Here is a 20,391-nt window from a genome sequence, read left to right as displayed (position 1 = left end):
TATTGTATCTTGAATCTTAACCTGCTGCTATATCTGTTCTTTTTTTTTCAAAGATGTTACGAATTGTCTTATATTGTAATAAAACAGATATTTAACAAATATATCAACATAAATAACCATTTAAAATTATATGTTACAGCATTAAATGGCAACTTTACACATACCTGTACATATGGAGACAAATTTGCATCTTGCCTTCCAAACAGGGACAGCATAGGTCAAAGTCTCAGTACAGAATAATAGAGAATATCAAAGATTGATAAGGATTAAGTTATACACTGCTTAGTAAAAGTTTTTCATGATTTGCCCATATTGCTAATATAGGTTTCCAAATACGTACTGTTATTGTCCTGCAATGTGTATTTTATTGTTATTATATTGTGAATTATTGTTTTTAATCACTGACCTGATATATAAATAGCATAGCAAGCCATTCAAAAAAAACTGAATATTCTATATTGTCAGCTGTGGCCTTATGTCCTATTTTACACCTTTGTTGCATGGCGTCCACATACAGTTAAATAATTTTTAAGTAAAACAAATTTTTGAAAAAATGAAAATGGATTTAAATTTTAGCATCATATTATAGTAATAAAAAGAATCATTTAAAAAAAATCTAGTTAATGTTTTCCATAATTTATTCATGAAAGGGTTAAAATAAATGTGTAAGTAAAGCAATATAAATGCAAATGGGGCAAAAAAAAAAAAAAACAGTTTAGAAACATTTTGCAATGTCAGGCCTAATTATTTCACCAATATAAAAGGGAGATCATGCAAAAAGCATGTTGTTTTAAGTATTAGTATTGACCTGAATAAGATATTTCAGATAAAAGACATTTACATATGGTCCACAAGAGAAAATAGTAGTTGAATTTGTAATATAAATGACCCCGTTCAAATGTTTACATATGCTTGATTCCTAATTCGGTGTTATTACCTTGATGATCCACAGTCTGTTTTTTTTTTTTCAAAACACTGCTGTATATCAGAAGTGTACCTCAGTTTGAATATGAAAAAAAAAATCTAATACTGCCACAAAAAATACACCATTGTTTTACTTTTGATTTTTTTTGGCAACCAATACAATACTATTCAAGTTATTTGTAACAGAATGTCACCAGACCATCTGCTTTACAATTTAGTTTTCAGTCGCAGTTTGTTTGGGGGGGGGGGGGTGGGGGCTCCTCTTTTGCAGACAGACAGAGCAGTCAGAGTACAGGATACATGTAGACAAGTTGGTTTCTCATATCTGTGTCTGTAAAACATCAGGATCAGCCAGATTCTCCATTTCATGATTCTGTGTTCTGTGTAAAAAAAAAAAAAAAAAAACTTTTGGCAACTACACATCTCTACTCCAGCAGAGATCAAAACTTATATCGATGATCAGCTGACACATCATATACAATTATCAGATTACCCTGAGATGGCATCATTGAGGTGAGTTATTTGATTGTCGGTAAATCTGTATAAGAGAGGAGAATTACAGATTAACTCATTAATGCATGCATGTATATATACCTCATAGAAAACTTTCTGCATTTTAAGATTTTCGAAAAGAAAATGTTATTTAACTCTTTTGAATTACGGAGACACCGGAAGTGTCCTCATAAACCACACACACACAAGAGCTGTGTTGAATACAAATTTGAACTTACCCAGATGTAACAATCCTCCCTATGTGACAGGAGAGAAGAGAGACTAAGTTGTTTAAAAATGTTAATAATTAATTGAGCAAAATTATAAGTACAAAAGGCCAAACTTAAGTAACGCTGGTTCCCCCAACTGGACACTTTTAATTTGCAGCATTTATATGTTTTACCAGACTTTAACCTCCATCTCAATTACTGTGTGCATTTATTGCAAATCAGCATTATAGATATTTGCAAATATATCAGTGACCCAACAGACTCAACCGCTCATTTCAGGCAAATACAGTTCTGGGCTCATACTAATATAACATTATGCAAAAAAAAAAAAAAAACTTATATATATATATATATATATATATATATATATATAGGTTTTAATTATTTATTAAAGTTAATTCCCATGACATTCCTGAGTTTGAGTTATTATTAATAACACTATAATGTTCTCTGTTGGGACATTGGACAGTCATACAAGTCTCTCTCCTTTGACAATAAATGTAATATATATATATCCCTGCCAATACTGTCACTTCTGTATTGTGGTGTGTAATAAAGTCCAATTAAAAAATATATTTAATTAATTAATTAATTAATATTTTACTTACAGAAAGCATGCATTTGTAAAACCAGCCAATACAAAGCAAATACAGATTCAGAAAGGAAGACAATGACTCTCATATCCTTCATGACACGCTCACCATTCCCTAAGAATTTAAATGAAAGAATAACATTGAATAGAAAGATGCATGGTCATGTGAAAGCAAAACAGTATATTTTTAGTATTTGCGTAATGTAACCCTGTTAGGCTCTGTTTATTTTCAGCGAGGTCTTTTTGTAAAAATGGTATGATGCTACACACATAATTATATATAAACAAATAAACACACACATATACAGTTATTTTCAGAAATGATAGATATTCACTTACGTGCTTTCAGGATCAGTTCTGCTGTCAGTGTAACAGAGTTCAACAAAACAAGACCAACTGCTCCAAACATGAACATGATTTCATTACAGAGAGGCACTAGAACACACACACACACACACACACACACACACAACAAGCAAACAATCAAATGTTTTTTTTATTATTATGCAAATCTCTTTTCGACTCTCAAATTGTCTTTATGCCAAATAATGTAAATACAATAAAGCTTACAGTAAATCATAGGGGGGAGAATTATTATGATTTGACAGTTCATAATTACATGCATTTGATGCTTTTTGGCTCGTCTCAGTCTGTTGTCTTCGTCCCTCGACTACTGAACGTTCTGCCTCTGATAAAACACAAACTACACAGATTACAGACTCCTACTTCAATGAACACAAATGTGCTTTTATGAAAGACTGTTATGTGACTTTTAGCATGCACAAAGTCTAAAAGGTATATCTATGTATTAAATAACCAATGATATAACTATTTATGCATTGTAATTACATACAGTATAGCGTTGGTGCTTTTTTTTTTTTTTTTTTTTGCATATGTTAGACATACCACATAATTTTAACTTCTTAGCACCATATTTGTATGTTCTTATATAAATTACAGTATGGTGTAATCAAGGACATAGCAAACACAAAGTCAGTGATGGATAATACCTTGCACATTTTCTTTAAAGACCACTATCATCTTCAGAACTTCTATAAATAAAATGACACAGGTCCATGCCAAGTACTCTGTTAATTAAAATCAAGAAACTTTGATCAGCTCAGCATGTCTTGCAATCAAAAACAAACATTTATGTGGACTCTAAAGATAAGTCAAAGTATTAGTGTATTATGTGGGCTACCACTTATCATGAAGTTGAAAAACTTCCTGTTGGATCTAGAAAATATACATAAATCATTGTCCCAGGCCAAGGCAATAATAATTATAATAACAACAACAAAAATAATTATTCCTTACATCAGGGGGCTGTTTCACAAAACAAGTTTACCAAATAAGCCAGGCTTATTTCAGTTAGTCTGACTTATTTTGAACCAAATCAACAGACAAGAAGACAAACTGAATGAAATAAACCGAACCGAATCGAGTTGTCCCACAACAAATAAAAAAAAAAACACTTTTCTTTACAACTTTACATATGTTTTTTATTTTATTTATTTTTTTTAAAGAAAGTTTTACATGAAAATAAACTAAAAGTTTATAGACTAAAAATAGACTAAAAATAGACTAAAAGTTAAGACAACATATACCTCTCTCTCTTGCCAAAGTGGCTAGAAGAACAGAAATCAATAGGATGATATGCAGGAGTGTTATTGTTATTATCCACAATGATGTTATCCATCTATGGCGGAGAACTGTGAATGTAAAGATGGTCATCAGCATTCATTAACATTTCACATGCCAAAGATATACTGGATTTCCTTTGCTATAAACAAAACTCGGTTCTCGAGAAACTAGCATATTCTCACCAGAGTTTGTGGTACGCCTACATCCTAAATGATCCGCTGAAACGACATTCTCTTGTGTACGTGCATACGACAATTATCAGAGGAGATTACGAGATTATGGTTTATGATGGATGGATGCACTTTATTGGGCTTCAAAATCTGGACCACCAATCAATGCCATTATAAAGCTTTGTCCTATACACTTATGATGGCTTGAGGGTGAGTAAATCATGGAGACATTTTCATTTTTGGGTGAACTATCCCTTTAAGGCATGTTTTTGGGCTCAATTTATTCTTGTTTCTTTGTATATTTTTAAAAACATATTTGCCTTTATTCTGGTAAAAACTGCTCACTTTTCAGAATACAATCAACAACCAGTGAATAAAATGAAGTCACATCCAATTTTTCTTTTTCATATTAGTTTCAGTCAATTACATCATAGTTTTTTAGTAAAATTGACAACAACTTCTGTTTCATATGGACTTAAGTAATTATATAGGTTTTATTTCCATTCATAAAATCCTCACAAATGTATGCGTACAGGGACATTATGTGATTTACTCTTTCCACAACTATATTAATACAATAAGAATTAAATTCAGCATGTACTTACATTTTAATTTTGCTTGCAGATGAGGTAAAAGTGGTATACAGATAAGCAGTAGTGGTTGAACAAATACCACGACAAGTATTTCTAAAATAAGAGAATAACAGTATATTATTTTCCCATTCAAACAAGTCAACAGTAAATAATATGTCATTGAAACTTATCATACGAATTGCTCAGAGGTTTTTAAACATAAATGTTCAAAACACTGAAAAGAAAGTCTAGATGTGTTTTTCTTGTGGAATACTTAATGACTTAATTAATTTACATTTATGTAAAAATATAAGTTCTACATCAAGGTGTGACACCAGCTGAATTTGAATTTTTGTTGTTGTTTTTTATGCAGAATAAAAACTTGTGAAAGTGCCATATATACAAACCACTTTTTGCATATCAGTTTCATAAATTATGAAGGTAAACAGTATTCAGGTGTTACCTTCAGAGGGAATAAATAAGATGATGAACTGGAACAGTTGACAATCAGACAGAATAGAAATAATCAGATAAAATATAAAGAGCTTGTGTCTGCAACCTAACCAAAAAGGAGAGAAAAGAAAGGCAAGCATTAATGGCATGTTTTACAAGATTCCAAATACAATCTATCACACAGGGATCGGATCATTCAAATTAATGTCATCATTTTGGCTTAGTCACATGATGTTACATAATGACATGATGTTTTCTATAGGTGGTCTAAGTAGTAACAGACTGTGGTAACAGTCAATAAATATATTTCAGATTTATTTTCCCCTTTGTTTCATGTGCTTTATCAACTCATTAACACATAGTTTATATTAAACAATTTTTTTCTGAATTAATAGTGCTTTTCAAAAGATTGTGTTCACCTAGAGTTTGGTTGCATGGGGAAGCCCCGCTTGGTCTCTCTTGACTGGGACACCTTGAGACATCAACTAAAAAACAAACACACCAAACACAGTTAGGTCTAAAAGAAACTGTTTGCATTTTCTGTATGGATTTGATTATAATTTTTGGTAATTGTAGAATTAAAAAAATGTCTTTGAACAAAACCACTGGTAATAAACTTATCAACCTAATAAAGCTATGCTCATATATATTTACTCATCCTACCATTTAGCTTTAACAGTGTATAAGGAATCGAATCATACAGAGACGCTTACCTATACTCAAGAGGAGACAACTCAGCACAACAATTCCAAATAATACTGCAGAAAATATGCGAGGTTTGATGTCTGTATCATGTGCTCTCTTTCTCCAGACATATGTAAAAAGAACTATAGAAATAGATAAAAAATAAGTCAAATAAATATCACACAAAATAGATGATGTCCTGAGCAAGGACAGCATAAAGATGTGATGAACTGAACAGTGTGTCAAACAATGGTTTACTGAATCTAATGAGATTATTATGATATTTTAGGAAAGATAAGGTATACAAGTACCGGCAATTAAGTATCAACTATAAATGCATGTCTTATTTTGTAATGAAGAACATTTCAAATAGGTCATATTTAAAATTGACACCAATATGCAATATGCAAAAAAAAAAAAAAAAAAAAAAAAATTTATCCTCTGTGACAGAGGTGTATAATAAGTGTTCTGCGAAAACACACTTTTAATCAGCAAAAAGACAGTAATCTGGGGTTACTAGGCAGCTGTAAGCCTTTTAGTCATTTGGAGTAATCAGGGTTGTTTACTAGCCTGACTTTAGGCTTCATGGTTACAGGATTTTAGAGAGTGGGGTTACATTTAATGGATACTTTATTGACAAGTTTATTGGAGATATCAAAACAAGTAATAGCCCATAAAGAGGTAGCTATGCTTCCATCCTCCCATTTTTATGTGAATTTTAAAATAATCATAAAAATAAAATAAAAAACACAGAATATAAACATATAGATGTGCATAGATTATATTTTCCCCCTTTATCAGATGAGTGTGAATATGTGAATAAATTACAATCTCAACACATTTACAGAACAAATTTCTCAACGCTCATCAAAACAGTCATGTGACTTTGTCTCAACAGATCATGTAATTGGATAACCAGCACTCATCCTATCGCATGCCATCTTAAATGTTAAATAATTTTTAAATGCCTGAGCCAAAGTCTATCATCGAAATTATTTGATATGATCACCTTCCAGTACTGTCTCACACAACTGCATTCCTAAACATCAGGCATCCAAACTAACATGACTGAGGTACAGTTGATTTATGGTGTAAGCAAAAAATCTTCACCAATTGCAGCAACCTTAATTACTGATATCTTGTGCCAGTTCCCCAGGAAGTAAAAACACATGGGATTGCTTTATTGGCAAATGTTTTATGCAATATTCTGATTTTGAAGGAAACATAGCTACTGTTAATGTCAGAATAATGAACATGACCTCTGTTGTGTGAAATTTGCATTTTCCTACCTGAATATACAAAGACTGTAAAAACAGCAAATTCTCTTGTTATTCTGAAAAACCTGATCCATGATTTTAGGTTGCCTGTAGACAGAAAGAGTTTAATACATCAAATTGATATTCTGGAAAATACCATGAACTGACATGGTACTGATTTATTTGTTATTTCTTTCCTGATTGACTAAATTATGTAATATATCTGTCATTGGAGAACATATTTTTTTTACTCGCAAAGTAAAACACTGAAGCATTAAGAATATTTTTATTAACAAAATTCATGGCATTACTATGTACTCATTGCTGCCACATCACATGAGTTTGTGTTTTTTTTTTTTTTTTTTAAGTCAAGCTTCAGTAATGGACATTTTAATGCATTTAAATACAATAGAATTAATCACTAACCATATTGTAATGCAATGTCTCAATATACAAAATACATTTAATGCATTAAAATAAAAAACTTACCTTGTAGATACTTTAAATAACGCAAAGCCCAAATCAACATTACAGGTCTCAGAAAATACAGAGCACAGCAGGTGACAGTCTCATGCAGAGATCCTGGAACAGAATATTTAATTATAGGCTTCAGATAATAAATGACAAAAACTGTGTTATGTGAAAGTGTCAAAGAGTCCGACCATTATAGAAAATACACACACAACACAAAATAGAACAACATGTGAATCAGGGATGAGAAAAATCTTACAACATTGAAAAAAACACTTTTTAAAGATTATGTCAATATTATATTTCATATGTACAAATATAACATCTCGGTTACGTATTGTAAACCTTGTTCCCTGAAGGACGGAACGGAGACATCATGTCGGTGACTGATGAATTGGGAATCTCACTACTAGAGAGACCAAACTACTTTGAGTTTAAATTAAATGACCCAATGCACATTGGCATGCAATGATTACATCCAGCTGCATTCAAGTGTCCTGTTCGAGCCGCCACCATACACCCCTTTATGGCGTAGGCCTGGGCTCGCAACAAGAAGGCCAGTCACTCTTGTCGTAGCACTACCCACTCGGTGAGATTGGATAACACTGGGAAAACGTACCCGTTCCACTTGGAACAGGAATGTTTATGGAAGCCCCATCCTTCCCAAAGGAGGTTTCGGAAGCACTTGCACAACTTTTTAGGTGCATATGGACAATTAGAGTGATTGTAACCCTCTTGGGAAATGGCAGAAGTCTGTCTGGGAAACACAGGCTCTGAGGCTATACCATGAACTTTACACATATGGGATCCACTTAGGTCTCTACATATGGAACACTGCCCTCTACTAGTTCTCATAAAATCATCAAGTTAGGGCCTGGCAACGGAAGTTCTGTCATGTCTGTCAGCCGAGGGGATGGACAGTATGACAGGGTCTACAGTACGGACTCTCTGGTGTGGTTTTAGCAAGCCAACACTAAACCGAGGCCTCTCTGTGCTTCTACACGTTTGAGGTGAGAACACAGGAGGATACCAGTTCAACACGAAGGTTATAGAACCTAGCGACCATGTTGGGGGTCACCCAGCCCACAGCTCTAAAAATGTCTGTTAGCGAGGCACCACGAGCCAGCGCCCAGGAGGATGCAACACTTCTAGTAGCGTGAACTTGAAACCTGAATGGGCAAGGCACACCTTGTTCTTGATAAGCCAGGGTGATGGCATCCACTATCCAGTAGGCCATCCTCTGCTTGGAGAAGACATTCCCCTTCCGCCGGCCTCCGTAACAAACAAAGAGCGGTCCTGTGGTGCTAAAGCTTTGCAACTGGTCCACGTACAATCTTAAAGTGCAGATGGAACAAAGCAAAGCAAGGGCTGGGTCTGCCTCCTCCATGGGAGGCACTTTCAGACTCATCACCTGATCACTGAAGGGAGTACTAGGATCCTTGGGCACATAGTCAGGTCAGGGCCTAAGGATTACCTGGGAGTAAGCCGGCACAAACTCTAGGCACAATTTGTTGACCGAAAATGCACGCAGGTCAACTACCCTCTTAATGGAGAACAGTGTAATCAGGAGCAGAGTCCAGGGACGTGGTGCCATAGGGTGCCCCATCTCTTCCGAGTGGGCCAGTAGGATGCTACAAGCAGGACCTGCTGCTCTGTGTCTGTAAGAGAAGGCTTACTGGGGGAATCGCATACTTATGAGGAGGTGGCGGGCGGGTTGCGACATATGGAAGAGCAGAACATCTTGTCAGTTGATGTACACAATGGTAGCAGTGTTGTCCATACAGTCCAGTATGTGACTGTCTTGTAAGCATCCTCTGAGATGGTTCAAGGCAAGGCACACTGCAAACAACTCCAGGCAATTGATATGCCAATGCATTTGGGGGCCCGTCCCATTGTATGTGGAACCCCAGCCAGTGATGGAGGCATCCGTGTGTACCACAGCATGCCGTGAGACCTGTTCTAGGGGCACTCCTGCATGAAGAATTGTGAGGTCTGACCACAGGGTGAAGATTTGGCAGCAGGCCTCTCTGTGCTTCTACCCATTTCAGGTGAGAACACAGGAGGATACCGGTTCAACACAAACGCTATAGAACCTAGTGACCATGTTGGGGGTCACTCAGCACGCAGCTCTACAAATGTCTGTCAGCGAGGCGCCACGAGCCACTGCCCAGGAGGATGCAAGACTCCTATTAGCCTGGGGCAGCACTTGCAGGCTCATCACCTGATCCCTGAAGGGCGTACTAGGAACCTTGGGCACATAGCCAGTCCAGGGCCTCATGATTACCTGGGAGTAAGCCGGCACAAACTCTAGGCACAATTTGTTGACTGAAAATGTACGCAGGTCCACTACCCTCTTAATGGAGGCCAGCGAAATCAGGAGCAGAATCCAGGGACCAGTCATGAGAGGGAGAGTTTTCCCAGTCGACCCAAAGGCCCAACAGGCTGAGAAGCCTGAGCACCAAATCTATGTGCTTACACAAATGATCCCTATACTGTGCTAGTATGAGCCAATTGTCAAGATAGTTGCTCTTTCATGGGAACAACACATGGTGGGCAGGGACAGCCTGAAGAGAAGAACCTTGTACTTATATGCACATCCCTCGAATGCGAACCAGAGAAAAGGTCTGTGGCACAAAATGATTAAGACATGAAAGTACCAATTTTGGGGACAGATTCACCCAAAGATTCATTTTTGCATTGGCATCTTGAACAGCTTCCTGTGATGTGCTCCGGTTCAAGAAACGCAGGTCCAAGATTAGTCGTATACCACTGCATTTCTTGGGTACAATTTCTAGACTCAAAACGCATATTTTTAGCTGTGCATTTGTTGAATGAGCACTGTGCAATGTCCGAACTGATTGCACTATATTTTCACTGTTTTATTATTATTATTTTTGTTTTATGTAAAATCATTTTCTAACTGTTTTTAAATGTTTTAATCATTTTAAAAGTTTTAAAATAAATAAACTTGCCTTGCCTTGCCTTACAATGAAGTAGGGGCTGTAAAACTAGAGGCTGGAGGGACAGGCTCTTTTGTGTCCTTTGCCAACAGGACTGTGATTTCTGCATGCAAGACATGAGAGTCGACTGCCTCCACTGGTCCACTGGTGGGTGCCCCTGAATTTTGGGGACGCCAGAAGAACTGAACTGCATAGCTGAGTCTGATAGTCTAAAGGAGCCAGCAAGACAGGCTGGGCAATGTTAGCCAGGCTTCCAGATACCATACAAGTGGGACCACGGGATTACCGACATACTCACAGTGGGGCAGCGAGGTGGAATGCAGTACAAGGTACAACACCCACTGCTGCCTGCTGGTGACAGAGGAGGATGAGTGTCATCAGGGTCTGGACCATCCTCAACATGCATGGTGCTGCCCGCTGGGGGAAGATGTGGTGAATCACCTCAGTCTGCTTCTGTGCAGCCAAGAACTGCTCGGTGAAGTTCTCAACTGTGTCGCCATAGAGGCTGGTCTGGGACACAGGGGCATTAAGGAACAAAACTTTTTTGGAATCCCTCATGTCGGCCAGAAACAGCTAGGTCTGGGATGATAAATCGATGCAGAATCTAGGGCTGTGCAAAAAATTGAATGCGATTTTCATGCACATCTCATCAGTAAAGACGCTCCTTTAATTATATTGATTATCTCCAATGATTATCCTGCCCTGTTGCTTCTCAAAACTAATCCAAAACTAATCGTGATTCCAGGAGGTTCCCAGATTAAAAAAAAAAAAATGCTTCCCGGGGTTAAAATATACGTTTTGTTTTTTGGCATGGTTGTTTTGGTAAAATTCGCATTTTAGGGGCTAAATATCATGTTATTGGAATTGGGGTTGCTTCGAACCGTGGACATGGCAACACTGGTTCAGGTGGAGCGGCAGTTACTCCACAGAGCCGTAGTCTACCGACAACTAACACAAAATCGCTTTCAAAATCGACAAAGAATCGCCACCGATTTTAAAATCGATTTTGTGTAGATTGTCAGTGAATTACGGCTCTGTGTAGTAAATGCCAACCAATGTTGCCAAGTCTGGTTGTTTTTCATGTCCGCGGGTCGAAGCGACAATACCAATAAAGTGATATTTAGCCACTAAAATGCGAATTTTACCAAGGCAACCATGTCATAAAACTTAAATTTAAACCTTGCACAGCATTTTTTTTTATCGGGGAACCTCCTGGAAACGCGATTGGGCTAGTTTTGGACTAGTTTTGAGAAGCAACTGGGCAGGATTTGTTGTGAAAACCTGGCAACCATGATCTGAACGCACGTGCTGGAGATATACTTCTAATTACAGGAGCGTCTTTACTGAGGAGATGTACATGAAAATCGAATTCGATTTTTTGCACAGCCCTAGCAGAATCGATTTGTGGATCGATTCTTCAATTTTCAGAATGCATCGCGATTCCTCTGGTATTGATTCTGAGATTAGATTTTAACAGCAGATGGCGCTCTCATCTAGTTTTATCTGCACATTCAAATGCTCATGAAGAAGATTGCTAAAAAGTGCTTGTGCGTTCAGATGAGTCATGAAATTTCACTTAATCTTAGAATGCTTTTATGATGCAAGATTAATGTAAACATAGCCCACTGTGAACACCTTTGTAATTCGCGTCAACCTTTTTGAATATTATGAATGAATATTTTAGGATTTGTAAGGATTTGGAAATGAGCAGAGCACGGGTGTCTCTAAAGCATGCAGTGCCATCTGCTGTTCAAAACTAAGCTCAGAATTGATTCAAGAAAGAATCGTAATGCATTCGGAAAATCTCAGAATCAATGCCGAATCATTTCTCGATTCGCGATGCATCGATTTATTTTCCCAGCCCTAGACACAGCCAGAAATGGCACTCCTGGACCGTTTAGTTTACACTCTAAGTAGACTGGTTTCTCTAGCAAGATTTCCAATTTGTTGGTCACCGATGTGACGTTGAAAGTGACCAACTGAAAGAGAACTAAAAACACTAAACCAGGGGTTTTCAAACTGTTGGGGCCCCAGGTGGGTGTCAAACACCTGTCAATCATCAGTTACTTCAGAGACACTCCCTTGAGGATTTTATGAATATGAGTTAACAAATCTTTAGCTGTTCACTAGGGGGCAATCTAACTCCCACTGCTAGTCGACAGTTAGAGCAGTTAATCATCAGGCCAAGAAAATTTTTCATTCTCATGTGTCTTAAGTTTTGTCAGTTTAAACATTAAAGTAATTTTAAACCATTTAAGGCCAAGACATCTCAGACAAGTCATAAAGTGTTTCTATGCGAACCGTGCACACATCTGAAGCAGTCGGTTGTTTTAAGTGAACGTAAACTGTAAACAAAATATCATGTGTACATCATTAGAATTTATCTGTGTTTATTTAAATTTTAATCAAAAAGAGCAAAAGAAAAATAATTTGCTGCTTTAATAGCTTTAATGGATATTTGCATTATGTTGATGTAAATAAAGTAATTCATTGGGAATACAGTGAAATTAGTCAAACTTGGGGGGTGCATGGTTGAAAAACCTGGCACCAAACCACTGCACTCACCTTCATTAAATCCCCAAAGAATGAAGGCAAAGAACAGACAGATGTTTGGACAAAAGACCAGAGACACCTGAAGATTCCAGATTATGCTGCTGGTGACTGCAGAGAAGATGCAGAATAAATCACAGTTAAATTATTAAAACAATTACATTGAAATACACTTAGTTACACTACCCAAAATAAGATTTATTCTCTTTCAAACATACCAGTGTTTTTTGATCTATAGTAGTTCAGACAGCTGAACAGAAGCACAGCTCCAAATGTAGCAGTAAAACATAAAATTAACACAGCTATGTGCCAAGCAGAGAAACCTGTGAAACACAAACATGAATCAACTTTGTATATTTATTCATAGTTTCTTATAGAGAAATAATTAGGATGTTTGCAATTAAGGCATTTCATTCTTTAAATGGATTCCGACAACTATTATATTTGGGCAGCGGCTACTTACATTAATCGAAGAAGGTTATTTGCTCTTTACTTTTTTTATTTCTTTTAAATAGAAACTTTTTTAACTATAAGAAAAAACAACATCTCATTCACACCAACTGCAAGTAAATAATAATGATAATAACAGATACTGCCCTTACGTGTCAAAAGCTAGACTCACCCAGTCTTTCCAGTTCTACAGTAACATTGGCTGAAAGTCCTCCAGCAAACACTTGACACATGTAAACTCCTTTATCCTCAGTTCTGACACTCTTCAGTCTGAGAGAGAAGTTTCCTTTGGGGATTTCAGCAGTGAAGAACTCAACTCTGTCTTTGTATCGCTCATGTGAAGAATCTGATAAAGTCTTATTGTTTTGGAAGAGCAGAACCAGAATATCTCCATCTGTTTTCCTCCATAAAATCTCTTCAATGTGTTCAGGTTTGATGTGAGAGTCTACAGAGCAGCTCAGAGTGACATCCTCACCATCATGTGCAGATACAGTCCGATCTGATCCTGATACTATCAAACACTCTGAGAGAATAAAAATGGTTTAATTCCATTACACAAAATACATCCAATGTCATTTATATTTTCAACAGAATTCAGGTGACTCTCACTCACCATGTTTTATCTGAACCACAGTCTCACCAAAATCCTGCTGACTGTAAACTCTACATGTGTATCGTCCCTCATCTTCAGCTCTCAGATTGTCCAGACGGAGAGAGAAGTTTCCATGTTGAATCTGATCAGTAAAGAAATGAGCTCTATCATGATAATCCTGTTCTTGAGACTCTGGTCGACTCTCACCATCTTGATACAGATGAACCAGAGTCTCCGAGTCTGTTCTTTTCCATTCCACCTCCAGATCCTCCATTACTAAGAGTTCATCAACATAACAGGGCAAAACCACTGAAGATCCCAGAGGAGCAAACCGAGGTCCAGAGGGACCATGCACAATGAACCCTATCAAAGAAAAAAAAAAAAAATTCCAGGAAGCAAATCTATTTTCATACAATAACATGAGGAAGAAAAAAAACTCACCATCAGCGACCATCACAAGTATTGACATAAAAATGCAGGTAAGAATTATGTACAACATCATAACATAAAATAATAACATGATGTATTAAAATTAGATAAAACTAACATAAGATCATAAATTATCACGAAATGAGCGCACAGAAGACAAGTCTAAAGAAACACTTTCACTTTCGCTTTTTTTGAATTACGCGGGTCAAAACTTGATTTGTTGAACTAATAAGGACAAGCGCTGGAAGTACCGTTGAAAAATCACATTCTGTAAGAGTTGAGTCTCAGAGTTGAGTTTTGTTAAACTCTGATCATGTTTAGCAAATAGAAACTGCGAGAGCTCCTATTGTGTATGTTCTTCGTTTGGTTATCCAGCTAAACAATTTAGACGTTGATATCTTACAAACATTAAGGCCTATAAAACCTTTTTGTAAGCCTAGCTGGCATGCCAAATGTTTTATTTATAAAGCATAAGAGCAGCTGGATAAGTAAGGTAAAATATGAAAATATTACAACACATGACTAGCAAATAAAACTGCACCACCGTGAAAATGGACGGCTTTTTATGTTGTAGTCTACTTTTTTTTAATTTTTATTAATAATTATACGATGCTGGGAGGGTTGTACAAACATATATGCATACCTATGAGTACAAAGACCAGAAACTTTTTAGTGTAAATAACTATTATTTAGAGACACTGACCAAGAACAGTGTACTGTATATCGGGGCAAATACAATAAATTTAAAGATTCAAGATATTCATGTCCAAAAGCCACAATGAAAATCTGGAATTTTGAGCCCACGTTGAGCACTACAATTTATCAGGGCTGTGATAAAAGCTGAGACTTGCATACGTCCTCAAGGCTGTCTCATTTCAGAAAAGTGAGTAGGACGCTTCAAATGTGACCTTCTTTAACAGGAATTTGGAGGTTGCATGAGGTGTTTCCTTCGCTACTACAGATAACCCACAATTATTTCCGTTGCCGTTAACAACCACCGTTTATTTGCAAAACAAAACAAAACAAAACAAAACAAAATGGTGGCGCTGGCAGATGTAATGTTACACTCAACTGACCATGTGGTGTTCAAATATAAGTATTTTCAAGTTCTTCTTATTTAAGTAGTATAACCTGTAGGAGTACAAATTTAAGAATATGTTTAAAATTTGCTGATCCTATGTTCTGACATAGCATCACATGAAAAGCTAAGGTTCTGTATATTGTGTATTACTTTTTGAGGTAAAGATGATGACATTCTAAGAAGATCAAGTCAAGCAGCCCAGGTGTCTGAGACATTAACCTTTTGTCTTCATGCACTTCCTGACTATTGGACAGGGTCCCAAGTTAAAGAGGAATGATCTCATGATAATGTGAAGGAACAGGCGATACTGTCAGGCTGACTGGATTAGCACCTATGCATTTGAATGACACTTTTATGCTGATTGGATCAGGGCTGGGGAAAAGAGTCCTGCTGAAGATACTCCTTCGCTTCTGAGTTTCCAACAAACCTCAGTTGGTAGATGTGGTAAACAGGATTACAAGTGTTTCGTGATTTTAAAATGTTGATATTTTGCTAGCAAGGTGAGAAATTATTAATTTGTTTAACCCTTTAGTATTGTACATTTAACTAGTGTAAGAGCACAGCAACGATATAAATGTGTTGACATAGCAACATGATACTTCTTGTTTCCTTTTCCACCGCCTGTGAAGGCCATCTTGATTAATTCCGGGTTGAGGACACTTGTTGGCATTAATGGAAGTGAATTAGCAAGGTTTAAATCGTACTTATATGATCGCCATCAGTTCGTAGCAGTGAATGAAGATGTATCATATCGCTCACAAGTGCAGTATGGAGTACCTCAAGGCTCAGTACTGGGGCCGCTACTCTTCACGCTTTATATGTTACCCTTGGGAGATATCATCAGGAAACATGGTGTTAGCTTTCACTGTTATGCTGATGATACTCAGCTCTATATTTCTTTGTGGCCCGGTGAAACACACCAATTTGTAAAAGTAATGGAATGCATAGTCGATATAAAAAACTGGATGACGAGTAATTTCTTACTGTTAAATTCAGAAAAAACAGAGGTGTTAATTATAGGACCTAAAAACTCTGCTTGTAATAACCTACAACACTGTGTAAGACTTGATGGTTGCTCTGTCAATTCTTCGTCATCAGTTAGGAACCTAGGTGTGCTATTTGATCGAAATCTTTCCTTAGAAAGCCACGTTTCTAGCATTTGTAAAACTTAATTTTTCCATCTCAAAAATATATCTAAATTACGGCCTATGCTCTCAATGTCAAATGCAGAAATGTTAATCCATGCATTTATGACCTCAAGGTTAGATTATTGTAATGCTTTATTGGGTGGTTGTTCTGCACGCTTAGTAAACAAACTACAGCTAGTCCAAAATGCAGCAGCAAGAGTTCTTACTAGAACCAGGAAGTATGACCATATTAGCCCGGTCCTGTCAACACTGCACTGGCTCCCTATCAAACATCGTATAGATTTTAAAATATTGCTTATTACTTATAAAGCCCTGAATGGTTTAGCACCTCAGTATTTGAATGAGCTCCTTTTACATTATAATCCTCTACGTCCGCTATGTTCTCAAAACTCAGGCAATTTGATAATACCTAGAATATCAAAATCAACTGCGGGCGGCAGATCCTTTTCCTATTTGGCGCCTAAACTCTGGAATAACCTACCTAACATTGTTCGGGACGCAGACACACTCTTGCAGTTTAAATCTAGATTAAAGACCCATATCTTTAACCTGGCTTACACATAACATACTCCATAACACCCAATGTACTTGCTACATCATTATAAGAATGGCATCTACGTTAATATTAGTCTGTTTCTCTCTTATCCCGAGGTCACCGTAGCCACCATATCCAGTCTGTATCCAGATCAGAGGGACACTGCAGTCACCCGGATCCAGTATGTATCCATACCAGATCAGATCAGGTGGATCAGCACCTAGAAAGGACCTCTACGGCCCTGAAAGGCAGCGGAGACCAGGACAACTAGAGCCCCAGATACAAATCCCCTGTAAAGACCTTGTCTCAGAGGAGCACCAGGACAAGACCACAGGAAACAGATGATTCTTCTGCACAATCTGACTTTGCTGCAGTCTGGAATTGAACTACTGGTTTCGTCTGGTCAGAGGAGAACTGGCCCCCCAACTGAGCCTGGTTTCTCCCAAGGTTTTTTTCTCCATTCTGTCACCGATGGAGTTTTGGTTCCTTCCCGCTGTCGCCTCTGGCTTGCTTAGTTGGGGTCACTTCATCTACAGCGATATCGTTGACTTGATTGCAAATAAATGCACAGACACTATTTAACATCACTGAATTCAACGATGAACTGCCTTTAGCTATCATTTTGCATTATTGACACACTGTTTTCCTAATGAATGTTGTTCAGTTGCTTTGACGCAATGTATTTTGTTTAAAGCGCTATATAAATAAAGGTGACTTGACTTGACTCCATATGCACATCCTTAGATGTGCCATTCAGAGGACGCAGCCTACTAAATGAGACACAGCTATAAAGTGGCACGGCCAACCTGAAATAGGACTGTCGGGGGGCTTCTCAGCACCAGACTGTTGTTGTCTTTCCTCTAGGTGTGTGGGGTAAGTATCTTTTTTTTGTTGTTCTTTTTTTTTTTTCATTTTGAACTTATTTCGAACGTATACAGTTCTCTACATTTCATTTTTTTTTTCAGCACTAATTCAGTTAATTAAAGGGACATAACTGTATATATCCCCTGTAGTACAATTACCTAGTCTGTCTTTTGATGGTGTCCAATTTGTTGACAAAAAATGTAATAACAAATTGTTAAGGTCTCTACTTACAGCTACTTACTTTCCAGCTCAACTAAAGAGCAATTTTCTTCTCAAGAATTTCACTCCGAAAACCATTTCAAAGATAAGAACTAGTTATCTCTCTTTTCCAGTCTCACCGAAAGTTAAGGAAATTCACTTTAAATTACTGAATGACATTTATCCTTCAAATGATTTCCTACACAATAGATTCAATATCGGTATTAATACATGTACTTTCTGTCATTCTCAAATTGAAACGGTGGAACATCTCTTCTTTTCATGCGCTCACACCAAATAGTTTTGGTCAACTCTCCAGAAATGGTTAGCCTGTAAAACTTTTTTTCCAGTTCTAACTTTTGATATTATCAAACATGGTTTTCAGTTGGATGATAAATCTACAGAATTTGGAAATAATAATGTTCTTTTTTGGCAAATTTTTTTATTCATAAATGTCGGTTTGTGAAAATGTCTCCCATCTTTGAAGCTTTCAAAAACTAGTTAATTTAGATAGATGGTTAGTTTAATAGTGCATTGGAAAAATGCAAATTTTCTAAAGCCCAGCTGTTAAGAGATTTTATATTAGTAGTACTTTATTAACTGTTTAATCTATTTATGTGCTCGTATTTACATATTTTATTTCTTTTAGTTTATATGTTTGTTTTTTTGTTTTTTTATATTTACTTTCTCCTTTTTCATATTTGTATATAAATGTTGAAAAGATTTGTGCTACTCTGTACTGTTCTACATAGCATTTTTTTGGTGCTCTGTTATTTTACATCCTGTAACGCCTTGTTGCTTAATAAAGGTTTATAAAAAATAAAAAAAAATAAAAAATAAAAAATGGCACCTCTGTGATGTCACACATTATAAATGCATGTGACTGGCAAAAAGAGAATGCAATTCTTCTTTGAAACTGAATTTCAAGAAGATCTCTGATGTGTCATCATCGAGCGTTTTAAATAGTAAGACTATCAATTGCAAATAACACACTATATATCATTTAAAAAAATTTTGCTTGAAATGTTTTATAAAATAAATGATGAACTATTTTATATTGTTCCAGGGAGCGTTTCCCAAATACAACTTCCGTTGTTACTAATATTCATCAGAACTTGTGACCATTGTTTGGTTAGTTAATGCTTTTGGGAGACACTCCCCTGATCTGTAACTTTTCAGAATTGTTTGATGCTCAACAATTATTCTTGTAACTTATTTTACTTCCTTATGTTAAGTACAAGTTAAAATAAGAACAATATCACTTTTTGCTCTTGTTGAGACACTGGTGACCCGCCCCGTGACAAATGTGAGGGGAGCAAATTGTCTCTGGTGAGCTGTTTCAACTGAAACAAACTTTCACCGAATGATCTTAAAATATGTCTGTGCCCTTATTTTGTCTCAAGATACACCCCATTAATGTGTTTTTTTTTTTACATGTTTAAAAATACCAAAAGTGTCCTAATTGAACTATGGCCTAATCCTGGCTTAGTCTAAGACAAATCAGGGCAAATGTTTATATTTATAGCAAATCTCTCAAAAATTATTTTTGGGTCTTGTTTCACACCACAAGAATAAAACATTTTGTATGATGTGCTCACTAGCTGAAGTTTCATCAGACATATCCTAGAAAAACCATTCAACAGTAGATGTGTAATATATATTAACACTTTTAATTTGACACTTACTTGTGACTTCTTAAAAGTTAGTTATGCTATATATGTGTAGTATGAATGAAATTTGGACACATTACATTCATGCCAGTCCCTCTCATTCATAAATCCTTCCCTGTGGCCTCATGGGATAATAAAATGAATATGAATATGCAGTTCAGGATCTTGAAATAGAAGGTCAACCAGGTACATTTTGCATACTGTTTTTGCCTACTATATAGTACAGACAGACATATTTGGACGCAGCATGTGTGTTTTTGTGATGTCATCAGCAAATCAGTGTGTTATCATGATGTCACCTTATTTTGGATCCAGAGTGTATTTCCTACATTATCTATTCAAATTAATCATAAATTATTCTACTTTTAAATTGTCTATATTATTTTCATTTTTTTCTATATAGGAGCTAAAAATGCATCAGTTAAC

At 36.4% G+C, this 20,391-nt stretch overlaps 1 protein-coding gene across 2 annotated transcripts; it reads right to left on the bottom strand.

Annotated features, from left to right (window-relative positions):
- Positions 1–1,166: 1,166 nt before the first annotated feature.
- LOC127955735 (uncharacterized) lies at positions 1,167–14,999 on the bottom strand. Of its 2 annotated transcripts, XM_052553482.1 has the most exons (19): positions 14,482–14,999; positions 14,062–14,403; positions 13,621–13,971; positions 13,217–13,321; positions 13,014–13,109; positions 7,507–7,599; positions 7,051–7,125; positions 5,791–5,904; positions 5,497–5,562; positions 5,088–5,183; positions 4,658–4,738; positions 3,846–3,950; positions 3,249–3,326; positions 2,858–2,926; positions 2,578–2,673; positions 2,255–2,353; positions 1,656–1,674; positions 1,418–1,462; positions 1,170–1,304 (listed from the first exon to the last, which is right to left on the bottom strand). In XM_052553482.1, exons 1-19 carry the CDS (start codon positions 14,558–14,560, stop codon positions 1,244–1,246), a joined length of 2,070 nt encoding a protein of 689 aa, XP_052409442.1. In that variant the 5' UTR covers positions 14,561–14,999; the 3' UTR covers positions 1,170–1,243. The 2 variants fall into 2 exon arrangements, with proteins under 2 accessions (XP_052409443.1, XP_052409442.1); XM_052553483.1 differs by lacking the exon at positions 1,656–1,674 and having other exon boundaries at positions 1,167–1,304.
- Positions 15,000–20,391: the final 5,392 nt, after the last annotated feature.

This window comes from Carassius gibelio, chromosome A3 (assembly GCF_023724105.1).
Source record: "Carassius gibelio isolate Cgi1373 ecotype wild population from Czech Republic chromosome A3, carGib1.2-hapl.c, whole genome shotgun sequence".
In the NCBI taxonomy this organism is placed as follows: Eukaryota; Metazoa; Chordata; class Actinopteri; order Cypriniformes; family Cyprinidae; genus Carassius; species Carassius gibelio.
Note: the sequence above shows the minus strand (reverse complement) of the source record. Positions and strands in the feature narration are given on the sequence as shown.